General features: G+C 62.1%; 1 protein-coding gene across 1 annotated transcript; it reads right to left on the bottom strand.

Annotated features, from left to right (window-relative positions):
* Window positions 1–480: 480 nt before the first annotated feature.
* On the bottom strand, window positions 481–17,715 carry TTLL12 (tubulin tyrosine ligase like 12). The gene is made up of 14 exons (XM_061124371.1): window positions 17,477–17,715; window positions 13,634–13,806; window positions 11,390–11,588; window positions 10,451–10,610; window positions 10,236–10,369; window positions 7,894–7,970; window positions 6,667–6,783; window positions 6,377–6,571; window positions 5,972–6,083; window positions 5,152–5,303; window positions 4,691–4,772; window positions 2,978–3,046; window positions 2,291–2,429; window positions 481–1,848 (listed from the first exon to the last, which is right to left on the bottom strand). Exons 1-14 carry the CDS (start codon window positions 17,681–17,683, stop codon window positions 1,697–1,699), a joined length of 1,968 nt encoding a protein of 655 aa, XP_060980354.1. The 5' UTR covers window positions 17,684–17,715; the 3' UTR covers window positions 481–1,696.
* Between the last annotated feature and the right edge of the window lie 217 nt (window positions 17,716–17,932).

The raw sequence follows: 17,932 nt of genomic DNA, 5'->3' as shown, positions 1-17,932 counted from the left end.
TCCCACCTCAGACACCATTATCTGCTGTCCGCTTGACCTTAGGCCACCCCAACCTCCAGAACAGATTTCAGTTGTTTAAAGCACCCAAACCCAAACAGACTGACAAGGACTTGGAGACCTAAACATCACCTCATTACTTCTGTTTTTCAAAGCATGTTTGTGCATGCTCAATGATGTCCGACTTGTGACCCCATGGACTGTAGCCCGCCAGGGTTCTGTGTCCATGGGATTTCCCAGGCAAGAATAGTGGAGTGGGTTGCCAGTTCCTCCTCCAGGGGATCTTCCTGACCCAGGGATCGAACCTGTGTCTCTGGTGCCTCCTGCATTGGCAGGCAACTCTTCACCATGTGCCACCTGGAAAGCCCCTTCACAAAGCCCTCATCTTGGTACTTTGGTTTTCTTTGACAACCAGCGGAAAACAACTGACACATCAGGCAGGCCTGTGGTTCCAGGGCCCCAAGGAGAAAAGGGAGGCAGGGGTACAGAAGGCGGACTTTATTGTAGCACAAACCGTCAGGAGGGGACAGGACACAGCAGCTCTCTGCAGGGAAAACCAGAGTTGAGGCATCCTGCCCTCTAACCTCCGCTCGGCTGGAGGGAGGGGTGCTTCCCCAGGACACAGGCTGAACTTGTGGGTAACAGACAGGATGGGCAGACACACCCCTCTGGCGGACACAGAGGTGAGAGGCACAGTCAAATCCAGTTTTGCTACAAAGATCACTCTTGGCTCCAGAGTGAAACAAGCAACACACACACACACACACACACACATACACACACCCCCCACACACACACGAAAGCTCTGCAGGCAGCTCTCCTCCAGAAGTCAGACCCACCGCCTCGTGAGCTGGGCCTGGGTACACTGTGGCTATACAAACTATGCTGCAAACGGACTCAAAATTCCAGAAACATAATGAAGAACGAGAACTCTGTGTTTTCTTCCCATAAATGAAAAAGTAACAAAAATCCCACTTTTTGACTCTGGCTGGTGGAAGGCGGCCTCTGGAATTGTCTTTCTCAGCCATCCACTGCCTGGTGTCCTGCTGTCCACCTGTCCCCGAGCCCCCTCACCAATGTCCCAGCCAACCTCAGACGAGGCGAGGACCCCTGCGGGGCCCAGTGGGCTGGCAGGACCTGGCACCACACTGTGGCCTGTCCATGGGGCCGGATAGAAAGGCAACAGCAGCCAAGAGAAATGGCCTCCCGCCCTGGAGCCTCAAGGAGGTTTTGCTGGTGAAGGTTCGACTCTAAGGGTGAGAGGTTTGGCTCTGAGAAGCCAGCTTCCTGGGGTGATCTGGGGACGCCTGTCCCAGGGCCTGGGGTGGAGCATGGGAACAGCCAGTCTGGCCTGTTAGCGTCTGGATTCCCACGAGGGCTCCTGGGGAACCTCGTTCCTGAGAACATCTCGTCATGCTTCCCAGAACCGCTTTCATGAACACCGCTGGAACCAAGCTCTCTGGGATAAAGCCCTTGCTGAGCTGATATCGACCACCACACAGTCGCTGGAGAGGGGTGTGTGGACTGGGGCCTGGCACTCGACCCTAGGGACCGACCGAGGGGAGGTGGGCCCCCGAACCCCAGGGTGGGAGGCTGGAACGAGGGCTTGCGGGGGGTGGGGGGGACACGTTGCAGAGGCAGCTCCGAGAACTGAGGCTGGAATCCGCCCGTAAGCACCAGCAGGAGGGCCAGCGGGCGCCTAGAGGAGGCGGGTGACGGGGCAGCCGCTGGGCTCGTCCAGGAACAAGGTGCTGAAGATGTCGTTGAAGAAGCTTGGGTGGTACCTGCAGGCTCGCTCACAGTCCGGGTTGAAGTTCACCTCTAGGATCTGCGGCTGCATCACTCGCTTCCCTGATGGCACAGAAGCACGGCCTGTCTCACTCCGGGGAGGGGGTGCTGGGGGCTGCGGGGCTTCTCTGGGGGGCAGCCTGGCCTGAAGCCTGCTCTTGTAGGGGGAAGACTGGGGCCGCCTCCAGCCACCACACCCCGCTCAGATGTCTGGTTCAGTGGGACGCTAGGCCCCCTCTCCTTGCACGCAGGGCGCCTTTCCTCATGAGCCCTCTCCTTTCCCCCAGGTGCTCCACCCTGCAGGCTGCGGACCCTCAAGGTGGGCCTCCTCTGACCCAGGTATCTCCGGGTTAATCAGAGGCAAGGGGCATGGGGCAGCATGGACCAGGCCGAGGCAACAGCGCCCCCTCTCTGTCCCTGGGGGGCTGGCGTGGTGTGTGGAGGGGGCGGGTGGCTGGAGGATCGGCTCTGGGTAAATGGGGGTGGGGTGGGGGAGCCCCCTCACCATCTGGACGACTGTCCCACTTCAGCATGAGGTCGACGGCGTACACGGCCCGGGATGAGGGGTAGTCACAGATGCCCAGCGGGGGCGGCCTGGCACACGCCACCTGGAACAGCTCCGTGAAGGCCTGGAAGATTTCAGCCTGGGGGCCGGGAGGGGTCGGGGGACTGGGTCAGGGGGCCTGCAGGCTGACGCTGGGACCAGCCCCTCAGAGCAGCCTCTCAACACGGGGCTCACTGCCCCTTCCTGAGTCCTGGGCTCCTAACGGCCACGTCACCTCCTCCGACATCTTCCATGACCTGCAGCCTGACTCTCGCTCCCCTCACACCTGGCACCCACTCCCTGCAGACCTGTGTCCTGCCTCAGATCTTCCACAGCTCCTTCTGCCCCAAGCCTGGCATGTGAGATGCTGACTCCAGGACGTGGGGACCGGCCCCCAGGTATGCGATTCCTGGGATGCACAGAGCCCGTGTCTGTCCCAAGGGTGGTCCTGAAGGCCCCACCAGGCTCCTCCTCTCCCCAAGGAGCACTCATGACACCCCACTAGGGCCAGAGGGGAGGAGGGGATCTCACCCATACCCTCTCTCTCTGGTGGAGGAGCCGGACCACCAAGAAGAGGCGAAGGCCCCCCATGTGCCTCATGCTGCCCATGAGGCAAGCCCTGGCCCCTGGAGCTTGACCAGCACTCACCTGGACGCTCTTCCAGGGGAACTCTGGGTACTGTTTCTCAAACTCCGGGATGAACTCGTTGTAGTGTACCTGCAACAGACACAGGGCCCGTCATGCTCCTCCCGGGGCCTCCTCTGCGCAGGGACGAGGGAGGCCTGACCTGTCCTGCCTTCACACTCGCTGGAGCTGACACTCGCTGGGGTCCCAGGGAGGCGCCCACAGCCTCTCCAGCTCCACCCCTGCCAGCACAGATCGGGGGCAGGAGACGGGGTCTGAGCTCTGGACGCATTTACTTCCCAGGGCCTCAGTGTTTCCATGTGTAAAATGGGACAGTGCTTCCCGCCCAGCAAACCTGCTTTGCAGGTGGCTGTGAGGTTCCAGTAAGGCAGTGAATGCTGAGGGCTGGCCAAAGGGTCACCATGTCCCTCTCAGAGCGGTCACTGGAGGCAGAACTCGGACCTGAGCCTGCAGGGCCCATGTCTGAGCTCGGCAACGGCTCAAAGTGCCTGCGGACGGCAAGGGCTTCTCAGGCCAAGACCGCACCCAGCACACACCTGAGCACGCCGCTCGGCGGCTCAGGTTCCTTCCAGAGAGGACCAGGACCGGCTCCCTAAGGAAGCCCAGTGTCCACACCCTGCTGGACGCGTATCTCCCATGCGGGGGCATCAGAGGAGACGTGCCCCTCAGAATGATGCCTGCTCCACAGAGGGAGGGCGCTCAGGCCTGAAAGACGACCTCAGCTACAGCCCAGGGCTCCAGCAAGGGCCCAGGGTCCTAGGGACCAGCTGCTAACACAGCCCTGGACAAGAGGAGGGACACGCAGCAGCAGCCCCGCTGGGTGGGCATGTGGCCTGGCCCCTCTGACAGCGCAAGGCCCCCAAAGGATACCTCACACATGGAAGAGCGAGTGTTCAGTGCAGCTCAGGGCTTCCCTGGTGCCTCAGAAAGTAAAGAATCTGCCTGAGATGGAGACCAGGGTTTGATCCCTCAGTCAGGGAGATCCCCTGGGGAGGGGTGTGGCAACCCACTCCAGTCTTCTTGCCTGGAAAATCCCATGGACAGACCATGGCGGGTCACAAAGCGTGGGACACAATGAAGTGACTAACACACACACACGGAGTTCAGTTTGCTAATATATCGCCGTGTGCCGGGGCAGTAAGAGCCCCTCTCTCAGGAGCAGCTCTGCTGTGTGGACGTGGGGACCTCAGGGCCACGGCAGGGCGGGATGGAGCAGGGTGGAGAGCGGCTGTGCCCTGCCTCCCGTCTGCCCCCAACAGTCAGGACCAACACCCCTCCGGGTTCTCTTCCTCCACCGGGAGCTGGGCCCTGCCTTTGTCCAGAAGGAGCCTCCCCCATCTGCCCCAGGTGCCCTGCAGGTCAGCTGGGGGTTGATGCCCTCACCTCAAAGGAGCTCTGCCCCCATGCCCTCTTGCTCAAGGCACCCAGACAGCCCAGGGAGGACAGAGGGTCCAGGCGGGGTCACAGGCCAGCAGCGGCCACCCGCCCTGGGGGCCATGTGACACGAGCCAGGGAAGCCTCAGGGCCCCGTTATCTCGACCTGAGTGTGTGTGCCCCTCCGAGCGCTGGGGGCAGCGCTGGGAGGGGACGCAGGTCCCAGAGGGCAGCTCCCCTGACCAGTATGCAGCTCGCCAGGAAGACACGCTGATGGGTGTGGGGTCCCGTCTGCACCAGCCTCCACGGGGACCTAGCTCCCCAGGCCCCGCGAAGCCTCACCTGCTTCAGCACCACTTCCGGGTCATAGTTCATGACAGTGAAATGCTTCTCGTAGTCGTCCAGGTCGTTGAGGGCAAAGGGCCTGCAGGATGAGCAGACGGACAATCAAGTGGGTCCCGAGCGCGGCTGGTCCCAGCGGGGTAGACAGGCAGGTGCTCGGAGCCCCCCGGCCGAGCATCCGTTCTCCCACTGGTGAGAGCGGGCGGGGTGGTCCCATGGCCCCCGTGGGCTCACCACTAGACCCCCACGAGCCCCTAAACATCGACAGAGTCTGCAGGGCTGGGGTCTGTCACACAAAGGGGTATTGATTTGGGGAGGGTTACCGTCGGTTATCAGAAATGGGCTCAGCGGGATCCCTGCTGGGGAAGGAGCCCCGGTGCAGGTGTTCTCATCCAGAGTAAAAGAGGCACACCTCCCCCATCCCCAGCCCAGCTGCCCACCTGCTGCCCAGCTTTCATTACCGGTTGGAGAACCGCAGCCAGAACACGTCGTAGACGAACAACCTCAGGGGCTTCACCGACCGCAGCAGCAGGATGTAACGGATGTCGAACTTGACCCTCCCCACGTCTTCCCGAAGGAACAAGACGGGACTCTCGATGTACTTGGACACAACCTGAGGACACAGGAGCAGGCTTGCGTGCGCTCGCCTCGCCCCGGCCAGGACAGAGCGACCTGGCCTCCCCGCCCGTGGCTCATGCCCGGGGGACCCCTGAGCGCGGTCACACCTGGAGGAGCGGACTCACTCTCGAGCCTACCTCCCGCCCAACCCCAGGTTCGGGGAGGCCCCTGACTTGGTACCTGCCCTCCACACTCTGCGTCTTCCTGTCTTTGCACACCTGTGTCTAAAACTGCAACAAGCTCTCTCTCGTCATCGTTAATTGAGAGAAGAGATGCCACTGATTTTTAGACTTTGAAAACCGGAAACAAATTCTCAGCCATAAATCCACCGGCTCCCCATCCCAGGGCTGGGAACCTCCCCAGTGGTCATCTGGTGACTTGTTTCTCTCGGGCCTCTGTCTGTCCAGGAGCAGAAACTGTGTCCTTCACTTCCCCCACTGCCGGCCCCTCGTCGCTACAGCACCTTTCTCCATGGCCCTGCGGGGCTCCCTGACTCAGCCACCTCCCTCCTGTGGGTGGCCCACTGTGGGGGCTCCCTCCCTGCTGGCAAGGGCAGCGAGCAGCAACTCCTCCCAGCTTAGCGACGACGCTGCCACCAGGACCTGCCCTCGCTGGTCCTCGAGAGCAGGCCTCCTCCCACCTGCCAGCGCCCCAGGGCCCCACCTTGGGGGAGCTCTCGCGGTGCCGGACGATGCTGTGCAGGTTCTTGGTGATGTGGGTGTCCAGGCTGCGGGCCAGGTTCCAGGGCTTGCAGATCCAGTGGTTGTCCTCACCCCTGGGAGCAGAGAGATCGGTTAGGCTGTGTGCCCCCAGGACTGCGGCCACAGAAGGGGCCAAAGGAGGGGTCCCAGAGAAAACCTCAAGGCTGGGCTTTGGTAGCCAGCAGTTAGCTGAGGCCAAGGGAGCTGCTCTCCAGATGGAAGTGCCGTCAAGCCCTGCAGCGGGCATGCAGCAGGTGCTGGCCATGGGGCGGGCCAGGCCAACTGGTATGGCGGGGTGGTCAGGGGTGGGGGCGACGGGAGCCTGTTGGGTGTTGTCTTAGCTAGTGGGGTGCACAGGGGAGCTCACCGCCTCTCCCGCTGCTGGAAGTAGCTGATGAACTGGGGCAGCTCCGTGCGCAGGTTGAAGGTGCGGGGCAGCCAGGCCGGGCCCTCGGGGCCGCCCGCCCGGCGTGCGATGGAGGCCAGGCAGTCCTTCACCGTCAGCAGGTTCTCGCAGGGGAACTGGTTCAGCAGCACGTTGGGCCTCTCCTGGCTCAGCTTCCTGCGGGGCCCAGGCAGGTGCCGCCGTTCAGGATAGGCGGGGGCTCTCAGGGGCAGGGGAGGTGGGCCGGGCCCCTGGGCTGGGAGGCGCCTCACCTGTAGTCCTTGAAGTGTGAGAAGTTGTAGAGGACGTCGGCGTCCGCCTCGCTCTGGGTGAAGGTGAAGCGCGGGTGGGTGAGGTGGCTGAGCACTTGCCGGATGTCCGTGTAGACCCTGCGGGGGCGGGGCTGAGGTCAGCCGGACGGGCTCGGATCGTGCCGTCTGCATTGTCTGCCCAGCAATGGGGCCCTCGGACCCTGGTGACCCTCACCCCCCACTTGTGAGACGGACCCCAGGGCCCAGCTCCTTGTGCTCACCCTGAGAATAAAACAGGACAATCCCAGTGTTTCACCGACCCGGGCTCCTGCCTCCCACGTGCCAACAGGACGGGCGGACACACTTGAGGAGGGCTGCCCTCAGAGAAGCAAGCTGGCGCCCCAGGGCCCCAAGGCCCAGACAAGTGCCCCGGACAAGGCCTCATTCCACGCTGGCACCAGCCCTGGCCCTGGGCAGGGGAGAGGACAGGGGGCCTGGGACTATGTCTGCCAGGGGCGGTAGACGTGGCCACACTTTGAAAGCAACGGGGCTGTGAATGAAGGTGGGAGGGAGATAGGACTCCACCTGGACAGTGATCCAGGCCTGGAGAGAGAGGCGAGGCCAACACGAGGCATCTAGCTCATGGCCGGGGCACAGCTACGGCTGGGGACGAGGCGATGGGGCCTTGGTTCAGCCTCTGACCCAGGAAGTGGAGGGATGTTGGGCGGTGGCCTCGGGGAAGGGGAGGATGGCTAGAGGGGAGGAAACCCCCAGTGTCTGGGGGGAAGGGACAGAGGAGAGGAGGTTTGGGCAGTCAGAGGGAGGGGACCCCCTGGAGACAGAGGCCAAGCTGCCCCGACGTGGCTGTTATCTGGGGGGGCATCCCTCTGCACCTTCCTCACCTGTAAAATGGACCGTCTACTTCCACCCTGTTGGAGCCTGGGCTTGCAGGCCTGCCTGGCCTGACGGAAGCTGCCAGCCCACAGCTGCAGACAGCTGGCCGTGGCCCCTCCTGGCCGCCTGGGTGCCCAGCACTGTTGGCACTGTCCGCGCTGGCTCCCGGCTCACCCTCCCTTCTCGGGCGTCTCTCTGTGACCCTCAGACCCCACCCCTGGCAGTCCTGTCACTGCTGTGCTGCCCGGAGACGGCAGCCTGCACGGGGGATGTCCCAGGAGTCTGGGGAGTGCGTGCGGAAAGGCAGCGAGGAGGAGTCTCATTACAGTCTGGGGGTGCGGGCGGGCTACGCACTTGAAGACGTGGTCGCAGGGGTACCCCGCGGGGCTGATGGCCAGGGGCAGCTTCTCCTTGTTCTCCTCCAGTATGGCCTAGAAGGGAAACACCGGAGGTAGAAACAGACCTTCAAGAAAGGGAGCAAGTGAGCACAGGCCTCCCGCCCGGCACACCAGGCTTGTGTGACCCCAGGGCCGCACCTGGCTCACGTACAGCCCTTCTCAGGTGCCGGGGCGCCTGGAGCCCCCCGACCACCCCCGCCCCAGGATTCCGGGGCTCGAGGCCGCTCAGGTCCCGAACAGCCTGTTCCATGTCAAAAGAACAGTGTAGACACTGCTCTTAACCTTCCTGTCGCTTCTAAACGCCTCTTCCAAGTCACAGGCCACCCAGAAGGTGCCGGGCCTTTCCCAGACAGGGTCCTCTCTGAGGGTAAGCGGCATGATGGTTTAAAACCTGTTCACATACATTCTGACATTCCTTTCAAAAGGCACAGTTAATAACGCATCTCCCCTTGAGCGTGGGTTGGGCTGAATGACATGTTTATAACCCACGGGAAGAAGCAGAGTCTGCAAACTCGTGAAAGGGCCTGTGGCCTCCTCCCATCTCCCTTCGGATCACTTCCTCCCAGAGTCAGCAGCCATGTCTCCCGAGGATGGTCAAGAGGCCCCCCCACCCCCACAGCCAGCGCCGCCTTCCCAAGCGGGAGTGCACCACGTAGGGGCTGGTCCTCAGCCTGACCAAGCCTCAGACGACAGCCTGAGTGTGTTCATGAGAGCAGAGGCTAGAAACACCTAGCTGAGCCACTCCCCATCTCCTTTCCACAGAAAGCAGGACATATCAAACGTCTGCTGTTCTGAGCAGCCACGTTTTGGAACAAGCTGTCACCTGGCACCTGCTGACTCATACAGGCAACCCCAGGGCCCAGAGCACAGGCTTGACCCAAATGGGTCAAAAACCACCAGGATGTTTAAGAAAACCAGTGTCTGGACTCTTCTCCTCTTCTTGGGCCAGTGGGGGGCATTCCCCCTACACCCCCCAAAATTACTGATTTCATGTTCCTTTAACAACCTCAAGACGGGGAAGTCTTTGTCTCTAAGCCACCTGTTATCTACTCCTTTGCATTCACACACTCATTCAAGTGTTTAGTAAGCACCTTCAAAGCGCAAGCACTCTACGAGGCTCTGAAATACACCTCTGAATTAAGAAGGGCGGTCACTGAGTTTCTAACAGGGCTCAATCACCATTGGCTTAAATTCACAGGGAAAAGTGCCAACAGGCCCACCGCATCAGCCCAGCCCTCCCAGCCAGAGGATCACAGAACAGCTAACACCAGGCACCCTGCCCACTCGTTATCTCGGGGTTAACTCGCTTCCTCCTTTCACAATCCTCTGGGGCGCTCGGTGGACTGGTAAGGGGCACAGAAACGTCAACATGATGTGGAAAGGCTAGAGCCTCGGCCCGCAAGTTCCCAGAACCCTCTGAGTTTGGACTCCAGCTCTTCCGCCAGCTGTGTGGCCTTTGACAAGTGACTTAACCTCTCTGTGCGTCAGTTTCCCCACCCCCTGCTAAATGACGATACAACAGGAATGGAGGTCCTATTCTAAGGGCTACAGCTGAGCATGCCCATCAAGTGCTAAGCAGAGGCTCGTGCATCCCTTGGTTTCCAACTGGGATGAGTGGATGAGAAGCAGCGGCTGGAGATGAAGGCGGGGGAGGAGGAGAGGGGGCTGGGGTGTTAATTCCCACTCAGCTCTACCTGGTTCTGCTCCCAAAGGCTCTGCTGGCCGCACCAACCCTGGCTCCCGATGCTGGCCTGCCCCACGGACTGGGCCCTCCACCAGTCAGGCCCTGTGAGTGGGTTCCCTGGTCCCAGTAGGGCCTAGACAACAGACTGTCATCCCCAGCTACGATGCTCATGATGACCACTTGTGGGCCTACTGTGCGCCATGAAACATAGCGTGTAGTGTGTAAAGTGTCCTCACACCCCCGGTGAAGGTGGTGTCATGAGACGAGGGAACTGTCCCAAGCCAGGATTCACAGCCCAGCTGCGTGGCCCCCACCGCAGACCCCATATGAGGAGCAGCACCCCACCACCCTCCACCAGCTCCACCCCACCCTCTGGAAGGACGGTTCCTAGTATTGGGACCCCAGGGTCTGGGCTCTGAGCTGATGCCAAGGGGTGCGGCCACATGCAGTTCATGTTTGCAGGAGCTCTGAGCTCCTGTCTCACAGACACCCCCAGACTCCTCTCTACCTCCCACTGCAGCCAGCTGCAGCTCCGCGACATTTGGTGACCTGGCGGAGGACATTCCAGAAGCCATCGGGCAAACAGGCCCCGGGTGTCGGGGCCAAGGTCCCACCTGGTAGTGCTCGGCGGGCGGCTCGGGCGTGGAGGAGCTGAGGTCCAGCAGGTCGGTGGGGGCCCAGGGCAGCAGCACACACCTCCGGATCAGCGGGTCGGCCTCTCCGTAGGCGAAGTCCCGGGTCACCTCCTCTGCACCAGGACATGCGGGCCGTCAGCGGAGTGGCGGGAGAGCGGCCGGCCCCTCCTTGGGGGGTGGCGGGGCCAACTTACCGCCCGTGTCCAGGTCCCGCAGGGGCCACAGCAGCGTGTAGGCCACCTGCTGGGGCATGTAGAAGAAGGGGGCGGTGGCAAAGCTGGGCACGTCAGCATGCTGGATGCGTGAGCCGAACTCATCCATGATGTACCACACGGGCACCTTCTCCTCGGCCGTCTGCGGGCAGAGCACACGCCACCCTCACCCACGGGTCCTCCGGTCCCCGCACCTTTCCTGGCGTCCACAAACCGAACACCGGCTGCCAGCCCGTCTACACTCAACTCTCAGGGCCTGGAACACCCAACAGGCACGCCTCTGGCCCTCTGAACACAAGGCTGCCGGGCCAGGGGGCTGCTGTGTGATCGTGGGTGGGGTAAAGGTGTGTGTAAGAGAGGCACTTAGCCCAGCAGCCACATGGGGGTGCTTGGTTTTGTGTGGGGGTGGGGAGGAGGGTGAGTTCAGGGAAGGCTTCCTAGAGGAGGTGACGGCTGCGATCACGAGAAACAACTTTTGTCTTTTCCCCAGCCTCAAAGTAGGGGGCTGGTGCGTGGGGGTGGGTCTAGGGGTGGGCTGGGGAGTGATATAAGCCCCAGAGCGTGCTGAAGGGACCGGACTCTACTCCTGAAGGCAGCAAGGAATCACTAAGGGTGTTTAAGAGAGTGCTGGAACCTGCAGACACTGGGAAAGAGACAGCCAGGTCGCTGGGCCCACGTCTAGGGGCCTGGGCCAAGGTTGTGTTCAAGGCCATGCGGACACCTGGGTCTCCGGCACTGGTTGGCCCGAGGCCAAGAGTAACAGGCCCATGGGGAAGTCGCAGGGAACCAGGGCAGCTCCCACTGGCCACGGACAGGGGAGCCTGCTCACTTGTGGGGTCAGGGGACCGCCTCCCGCCAGCCCTGACAGCACGGGGCGGCGCAGGCCCGGCTGCCCCCCCTGGGGCCCGGCTGCCCGCTCACCCCGTGCGCCAGCTGGTAGGTCTGGTTGAACTTCCACATCTCCTCCAGAACCAGGTCCACAGCCTCCGCGCTGGGCAGCTCGCCGTGGAACTCGACGCCCATCAGGTTGGCCATGCGGTGCAGCAGCCCCGGCACCTGCTGCAGCTGCTGGCGGGCGTGCGTCACGCGGCACGTCCAGGCGTGGTCGATGAGGAAGATGCTGCAGGAAGAGGCCACAGGGGGTGGGGGTGGGTGAGGCTGCCACGCAGGCCAGGCAATAAGGGGGAGAGGTGGGCGAGGACCAGCGGGGGGAGCCACTTGAGGAAGAGCTTGCGGCTGTGGCCTGGACCTGGTGCCGGGCCTGGGTGGGGGTCTGGCTCTGCCCGCTGATTTGTCCTGGGAAACTCCCATCTCTCTCTTCCAGTTTTTCTCAAACAGGGCAACACATCCCTAACCACCCCATCGCGGGCTGACATGAAGATCAAATGAGACAAACAGCTGACCGCCTACATCGGATCCTCACACGTGGAGGGATTGACTGTCACAGTGATCACGGTGAACATTAAGTGTCCTTGGCTGGATTCTGAGCTGCTGCAAAGTGGGCCCATGCCCCCCACCTTGCGACCTGCAGGCAGATGCGCCAAGAAGCCCCACTCAGAGCTCACTTGCGCTCACCCGGGACTTCTGGGCGTTGCTCAGTAGGTGCCAAGGCCTTGTGTGGGAGAGGCTTCGAGTTCTCACGTGTTCAGACAAGCAGCCCACCCAGGCCAGTCTCCTGGGCCGGCTATGTGGCTCCCACACCACCTCGCTGGAGGGCGAGGAGCTCCCCTGCAGGCCCGAGGCCCTGCCTGCCCCCAGCCTGCCAGTCAGGCTGCCCGACACCACCCCAGCCTGGCTGGACGTGGACTCCCCGACGCACAGCCCTGGTCCCCCCCACCCCACTAAAGCAAAAGCAACAGCAAGGACTCCAGTTCTGCGGTTGGGGGCCAGCTCACCGAGCTCATACCACTTTTTGTTGGCACATCCTGAAAAAAACAAAGACTTAGCCCGGCCCTCGTGCACAAAGCCAGGAGCACCGGAGCGGGGCGGGGGAACCCGGGCAGGTGCACACGGGGCCTGCTGGAATGGGGGGTGTGGGAGCGGACGGAGGCTGGGCCTGGCCACTGGGGTAGACTCACAAAGGTCTGAGGGCAGACAGGGCAGTCGAGCTCCCAATCTCAACACCATGCCCGTCACACCCCAGACCTGCCTGCTGCTGCGTGTGGAGGGGGCAGGGAGGCAGGGAGCCCCGGAGCCCCTTGAGGAGGCCGCTGGGCCTGAGTCCTATGGCTGGCACAGGCGGGAACAGAGCAGGCACACGCACGGGTCCGCTGTACTGAACTTAATGAGTTTCTGAGTCAGAGAGTACATGGGTGGTGGTGCCTGTCTGCTCTGATTACCTGTGTGGCCCCTCCCACCCCACCAGGGGCCAGCGAAGGAGCTGGGAAAGCTCTGCGGGAAGAGCTACGGACAAAGACGCCCAGGGACCCACAGGGTCTGGTGAGCTCCCCCCCCGCACCCCTGCCCAGGGTTTCAACAAAGTCGTGCCTGCCCGGCCTGAAGATAGTCCCTCGGCCCCTGAGAGGCAGGAAGCCTGGGGTCCAGTCCTGGCCCTGGCCTTTCTACCCTGGGGCCCCATGCAAGGCCCAGGCCCACCTCTGGGCCCCTCACAAGTCCCCACTCAAGGAATCAACCAGGCCATGCTGCTCATGTTCCCTGATGTGAAGTCCAGGGCTCCTACCCAGAGACCAGATTCAGCAGGACCAGTGGGAAGGCCCGGTGGGGGGGGTGTGGGGGGGTGTTCCTGGAAAAGCCCAGGCTCACGAGTTAAGACGGCCCTGGGGATGACACCCACACCTGTAACCAGCTGGGCGATCCTGTCCCCACTGGGTCCTCACCAGCAAGATGGGACCTCGCCACACGTGGTCAGCGGGACCACTGGGACAGTTTAAGAGGCAGCTGGGGGGAGGCTGCTCTGAGGACAGTATGAAACATGACAAACACGGGAACATCGTCAGCGTCGGGGCCGATGGGGCCCAAAGTCCAGCTGGAAACGCAGCGGCCACCACGCACCCCGTCTCAGGCTGGCTTAAGTGGCCAGTAGTCTGGCCCGGAGGAGCAGGAGTGCCTGCAAGTACTGCTTCTCCCGGGGGTGATGGCCGGGGTGACACCCTTCAAGAGGGAGCCGCGGCGCAGATGAGAGGCGTCCGGACCTCGGCTCCTTACCTGTTGGGGTCGGCAGCCTGGAGCCCATTCTCGTTGGTCACGATGACCTTGTAGCAGAGCTCGCTGCCAGGGTTGGGCTTCTTGCGTGCTTCTCGGGCCACCTCATCCTCACTCTCCTCCTCTTCGGCTTCCTCCACCTGCATGATCCCGAACATCTCCCCAGCGTCAAAAACCTGGGGGCCAGAGGCAAGGGGGCATTGGCAGGACACCCCATTCCTGCCCCGTTCCTTCTGCCACACACTGGCCTCGGGGACGAACTGAGCCCCGAGGAGCACAGGGCCTCTTTACGGTCCAGTTGCCCATCTTACACCCGGGAGACAGGTTCCCAGTGAGTGGGAAGGAGGCCCTCACCTCCCCTGCCAACACGGGCACCGTTATCGGGGTGCCCCAGCCTGTGGGACCCACGCCTGGGGGAGGGACTACAAGCGAGCCTCCCAGTGACAGCCAGTCTGGCTTCCTGCTTCACAGGGAAAATGTGGCCCAGAAGGCCGACGGGGCGGCTCCGCTCACAGTTCCTGGAAAAGGCAGGATTATGGTGGGCCAGGGACTTCAGCTCAGCTTTGTTCTCACCAGATCCACCAACCCAACACCAGGGCAGCGGAGGAGATTTGGAGGGAAAAGTGGGGGGGGGGGGGTCAAGAGCGCTCTGCAACCATGCCCGCCCAAGTCTGCACCAAGCATAGGCCTGGGGCTGGTATCCTGGGGCCCCGGGCCAGAAGGGAAGGGCCTGGGTTTCCTTGAGTTTCCCTGGCAACTGCGAGCCACTTGCAGCTGGTGAAGGGGGCAAGCCAGTCAGTCCCCACACGGCCACACTCAAGACCCAGAGTCTGCCACAAGTCGGCAGGTCACCGAACCATTCCATGCCTCAGTCTCCCCATCCGCACAATGGGAATATTACAATCTATCTGCGGCTTGTTGGGAGGACTAGCTGATTCACACACACGCAGAGCTTAGAGGCTAATAGCTCTGTAAGCACTGGCCACCACGACACTTCTGAGCCTAGTCTCTCACCAGCGAAGGGGCCATCAGCCACCTTCCAGGGGAGCTGAGAGCAACACATCAAATCAGACAGTGCACAGAGTCCCCAGCACAGCAAAGACTCAACAAAAACCAGCTGCCCCTAAGATGTATTTCCCACGACTCCACTAAAAACCGGAGACACACGCATCCCAGCAGCTGGCCATCAGCCATCCATTCAGGCACGAACGGCGCTGATGTGCTGGGCCGGACAGGCACCCGGGGGTGTGAGGATGAGTGACGCATGGCCTTGCCCTGGGAGCTGACGACACAGAGCCAGAAGGGGCCATCTGAGCAGCCCAGATAACCCCTGCAGGGGCGCCATCCTCTGAAGTGAGCAGCGAAGGAAGCAGAAGATTAACTGATTTGGCTGCTCCAGGTCTCTGATGCAGAATCTTATAGTTGCAGACTGTGGGCTCTTGTTGCCTGACCAGGGATCAAACCTGGGCCCCCTGCATTGGGAGTGGGAAGTCTTAAGACACTGTGCCACCAGGCAAGTCCCAGAAAGGGGAAGATTTCAACGTGTGGCCGTGGGATGGTGGTACAAGGACTTCAGGCAGAGTAGCTGGGGCAGGAAGGGCTGTGGGGCCGGTCAGGTGCATCCCAGGGGAGCTAGGGCACTTTCTGGGATGGAGTCTTGAACCGCCCCCCACCTCCCCCCCAGAAAGCCTGGAGGCGGGGGAAGCCACAACCCTTTTTCCGGTTTGGAGTTTAGGAGAGAACAGCTCAGAGGCTGGGGCCCAACCCAGAACCCCAAATCTCAATCCCTCCATGCCCAAACCTGACAAGGGGGAGGTGCGGTGTAGGACCCACCCTCCCCCAGCTGTGACACCATCCCTTCACAGAGGGGCTGGAGAATCCCCTATGTGGTAGAGGAGAGGAGTGGTTTTGCAGCTGGGAAGTTCCTCTTGGCCAGAAAGAGCTGAAATTTATTTCAAAACACTCCCCATGGTTTCCAAGCCAGTGGGGGGCTGGAGGGGACCCCCTTCCTCGGTCAGCAGGTGTCTGTTCTGTCAGCCAGCATCCTCCCCCACACCTGGGCCCCCAGCAGCAGGTCTGTCAGAACAAGGGCTGCAGGTTTGGGTCTGGCAAAGTGATGACTCACAGGTCTGCCCATCACCCAAGGGAGGGTCATGGAAAAGTACTAGGTGCCCCTGAGCAGAACAATGGTGGCCAGGATGGAGGGGACATTACACTTTGGTGACTACATGCTGGGCACACCTCTGCACCCAGACTCCACCAAGACCGTGAGAGCTGGGGCCATGTTTCCGGGACTTGAACTCAAGATGGGCAAGTGACGCACATGAGTGACTTTGCTGCCCACAGGGCAAGTGACTTGCACGAGCGCCTTCACTGCCCACGGAGGCTGGCAGGGCCAGGGCTAGGGTGTTTCCACCTCATGATCCATTCACCCAGCACCAGAAGGCCATTTTATCCTATCAGACTCTGCGGTCCCCTTCCTGCCCAGCAGAGGCCTGGGACTAGGGCAAGTGCTTGGGAAATGCTGGCAAATGGAGGGCAGGCTTGAGGGGGAAGGAAATTCACAAAAGGCAGGTGCCAATAACACTGTATCTTTTTTATATCAACTCCCCTTGTTTTGAACAGGAAGGCACTTGGTCCACGGCCCCACCCCCTTCCTGGAGGCCGGCTGAGAGGGTGGGGTTCACCCAGCAGCCGCTGGGGTCCCAATGCACTACTTGCACTGCTTGGTCTGTCTTGACCCAGGAGGCAGCCGGTGAAGAGCCTGCCTCCAGCTCAGAAGGTCCCAACAGCTGGCCCATGAATGTGCACTGGCTTCAGCATCTGGGCAAACCACCAAAATCCAGGGCTCACCCCTCAGCTAGGACCCTTCGGAGGTAGAGGCTAGAGCACAGGCCAGCGGAAAGGAGCTGTTCCTACAAGGGAGACCCTCGAAGCATCCGAGCTCTTAAAAAAATTTTTTTAAAAAAATTTTTCGGTCGTGCCATGAGGCATGTGGGACTGAACCCCTGCACTGGAAGCCTGGAGTCTGGACTGCCAGGGAAGTCTCCGAGCTCTTTTTTTTTTTCGTTTTGATGCTGTCTCTGCCTCCCACAGCCTCAGTTTTCCTTAACCAGCAAGATGATGGTGACCTGGGGCTCAAATCAAATGAAGGAACACGAAAAAATTCTATGAAGAAAGCTTCTAGTTCTGAGGTCAGACAGACCTTAGGAGGGTCACTTCCTCTTTCATGTGCACTGGCTCTTTCCGAGCCTCAGTTTTCTCAACTGTAGGAAAGGGGTGTTGGATCCTAACCCTCACAGGGCTGCTCTGGGCTCGGATTGTGGAGGACTCAGCCCAGGGCCTGGCATGCACAACGGGAGCCAAAGTTCATTTTAGTTCCAGTTCTCGCCGCAGCCCTGGCCCAGCCCCAGGTGCTGGCAAGACCGGGGCCACAGGTAGAGGCTCCGGCCGCCGCTCTTAGGCCCCAAACCGCCACGAAAGTGAAAATTTAAGGCTTTTGGACATTAGGCCATGCTCAAATATCCGGCCGCGTGCAACTCCTGCGTCGTCCATCCACGCCGGCCCCCGACTCTCCCCGTGCGCGTCTCACCCAAGCCCGCCCGGGAACGCGCCTTCCCTCCCATCTCCACTCCGTCAAATACCCTCGGCGCGCGCCTCTCCCCCCCCCGCCCCCAGCGGTTCTCTGCCCGGAACCGGACCGCTGACCACACCCTCCCAGGTAGAAAAGTCCAGAGCCACCCAACCCGGCGGCGCGCTCGGGACCGCTGCAAGCGCGCCGCGAGGGCCCGCACCCCGGCTCCGCCCTGCACCCCGGGCCTCCCCGCACGGCGCCCCAACCGGCACCTCGTGCTCCAGCTTGTGCAGGAGGCGGCCCCAGTACCGCTCGGGGACTCCCGACGCGCGCAGCGCCGGGCCGTGCAGCGCCACGAACTCGGCCAGGGCCGCCCGCGCATCCTGCTCGGGGTCGAGGACCGACTCTGGGCCCGGCTCCGGCTCCGGCTCTGGCGTCAGGACCCGGCTGCTGCGCTCCGGCGTCGGGTCGGCCTGCATGGCGCCTCCGCCAGCGCCAGAAGCCCAGCGCGGCCGTGGAGCCCGCGGGCCCGGCCCTCCGGACTTGGCCCGCACGCCCCGCCCTCCTCCGGGTTCCCCCGCCGACCCCGCCCGCGAGCCCCTCAAGCCCCGCCCACAAGCCCAGGCGCCGGGCTGGCGGAAGGGCCTCCGAGGCAGCCCGGGGGGCGGGGCCTCCCGAGAAGGGCGCGTGCGTGAGCGCTCAGGGGCGGGGCCTTTGCGGCTCGGGGG

This window comes from Dama dama, chromosome 22 (genome assembly GCF_033118175.1).
Source record: "Dama dama isolate Ldn47 chromosome 22, ASM3311817v1, whole genome shotgun sequence".
NCBI lineage: Eukaryota > Metazoa > Chordata > Mammalia > Artiodactyla > Cervidae > Dama > Dama dama.
The sequence above is the reverse complement of the archived record's forward strand: the minus strand, read 5'-3'. Positions and strand labels throughout refer to the sequence as shown.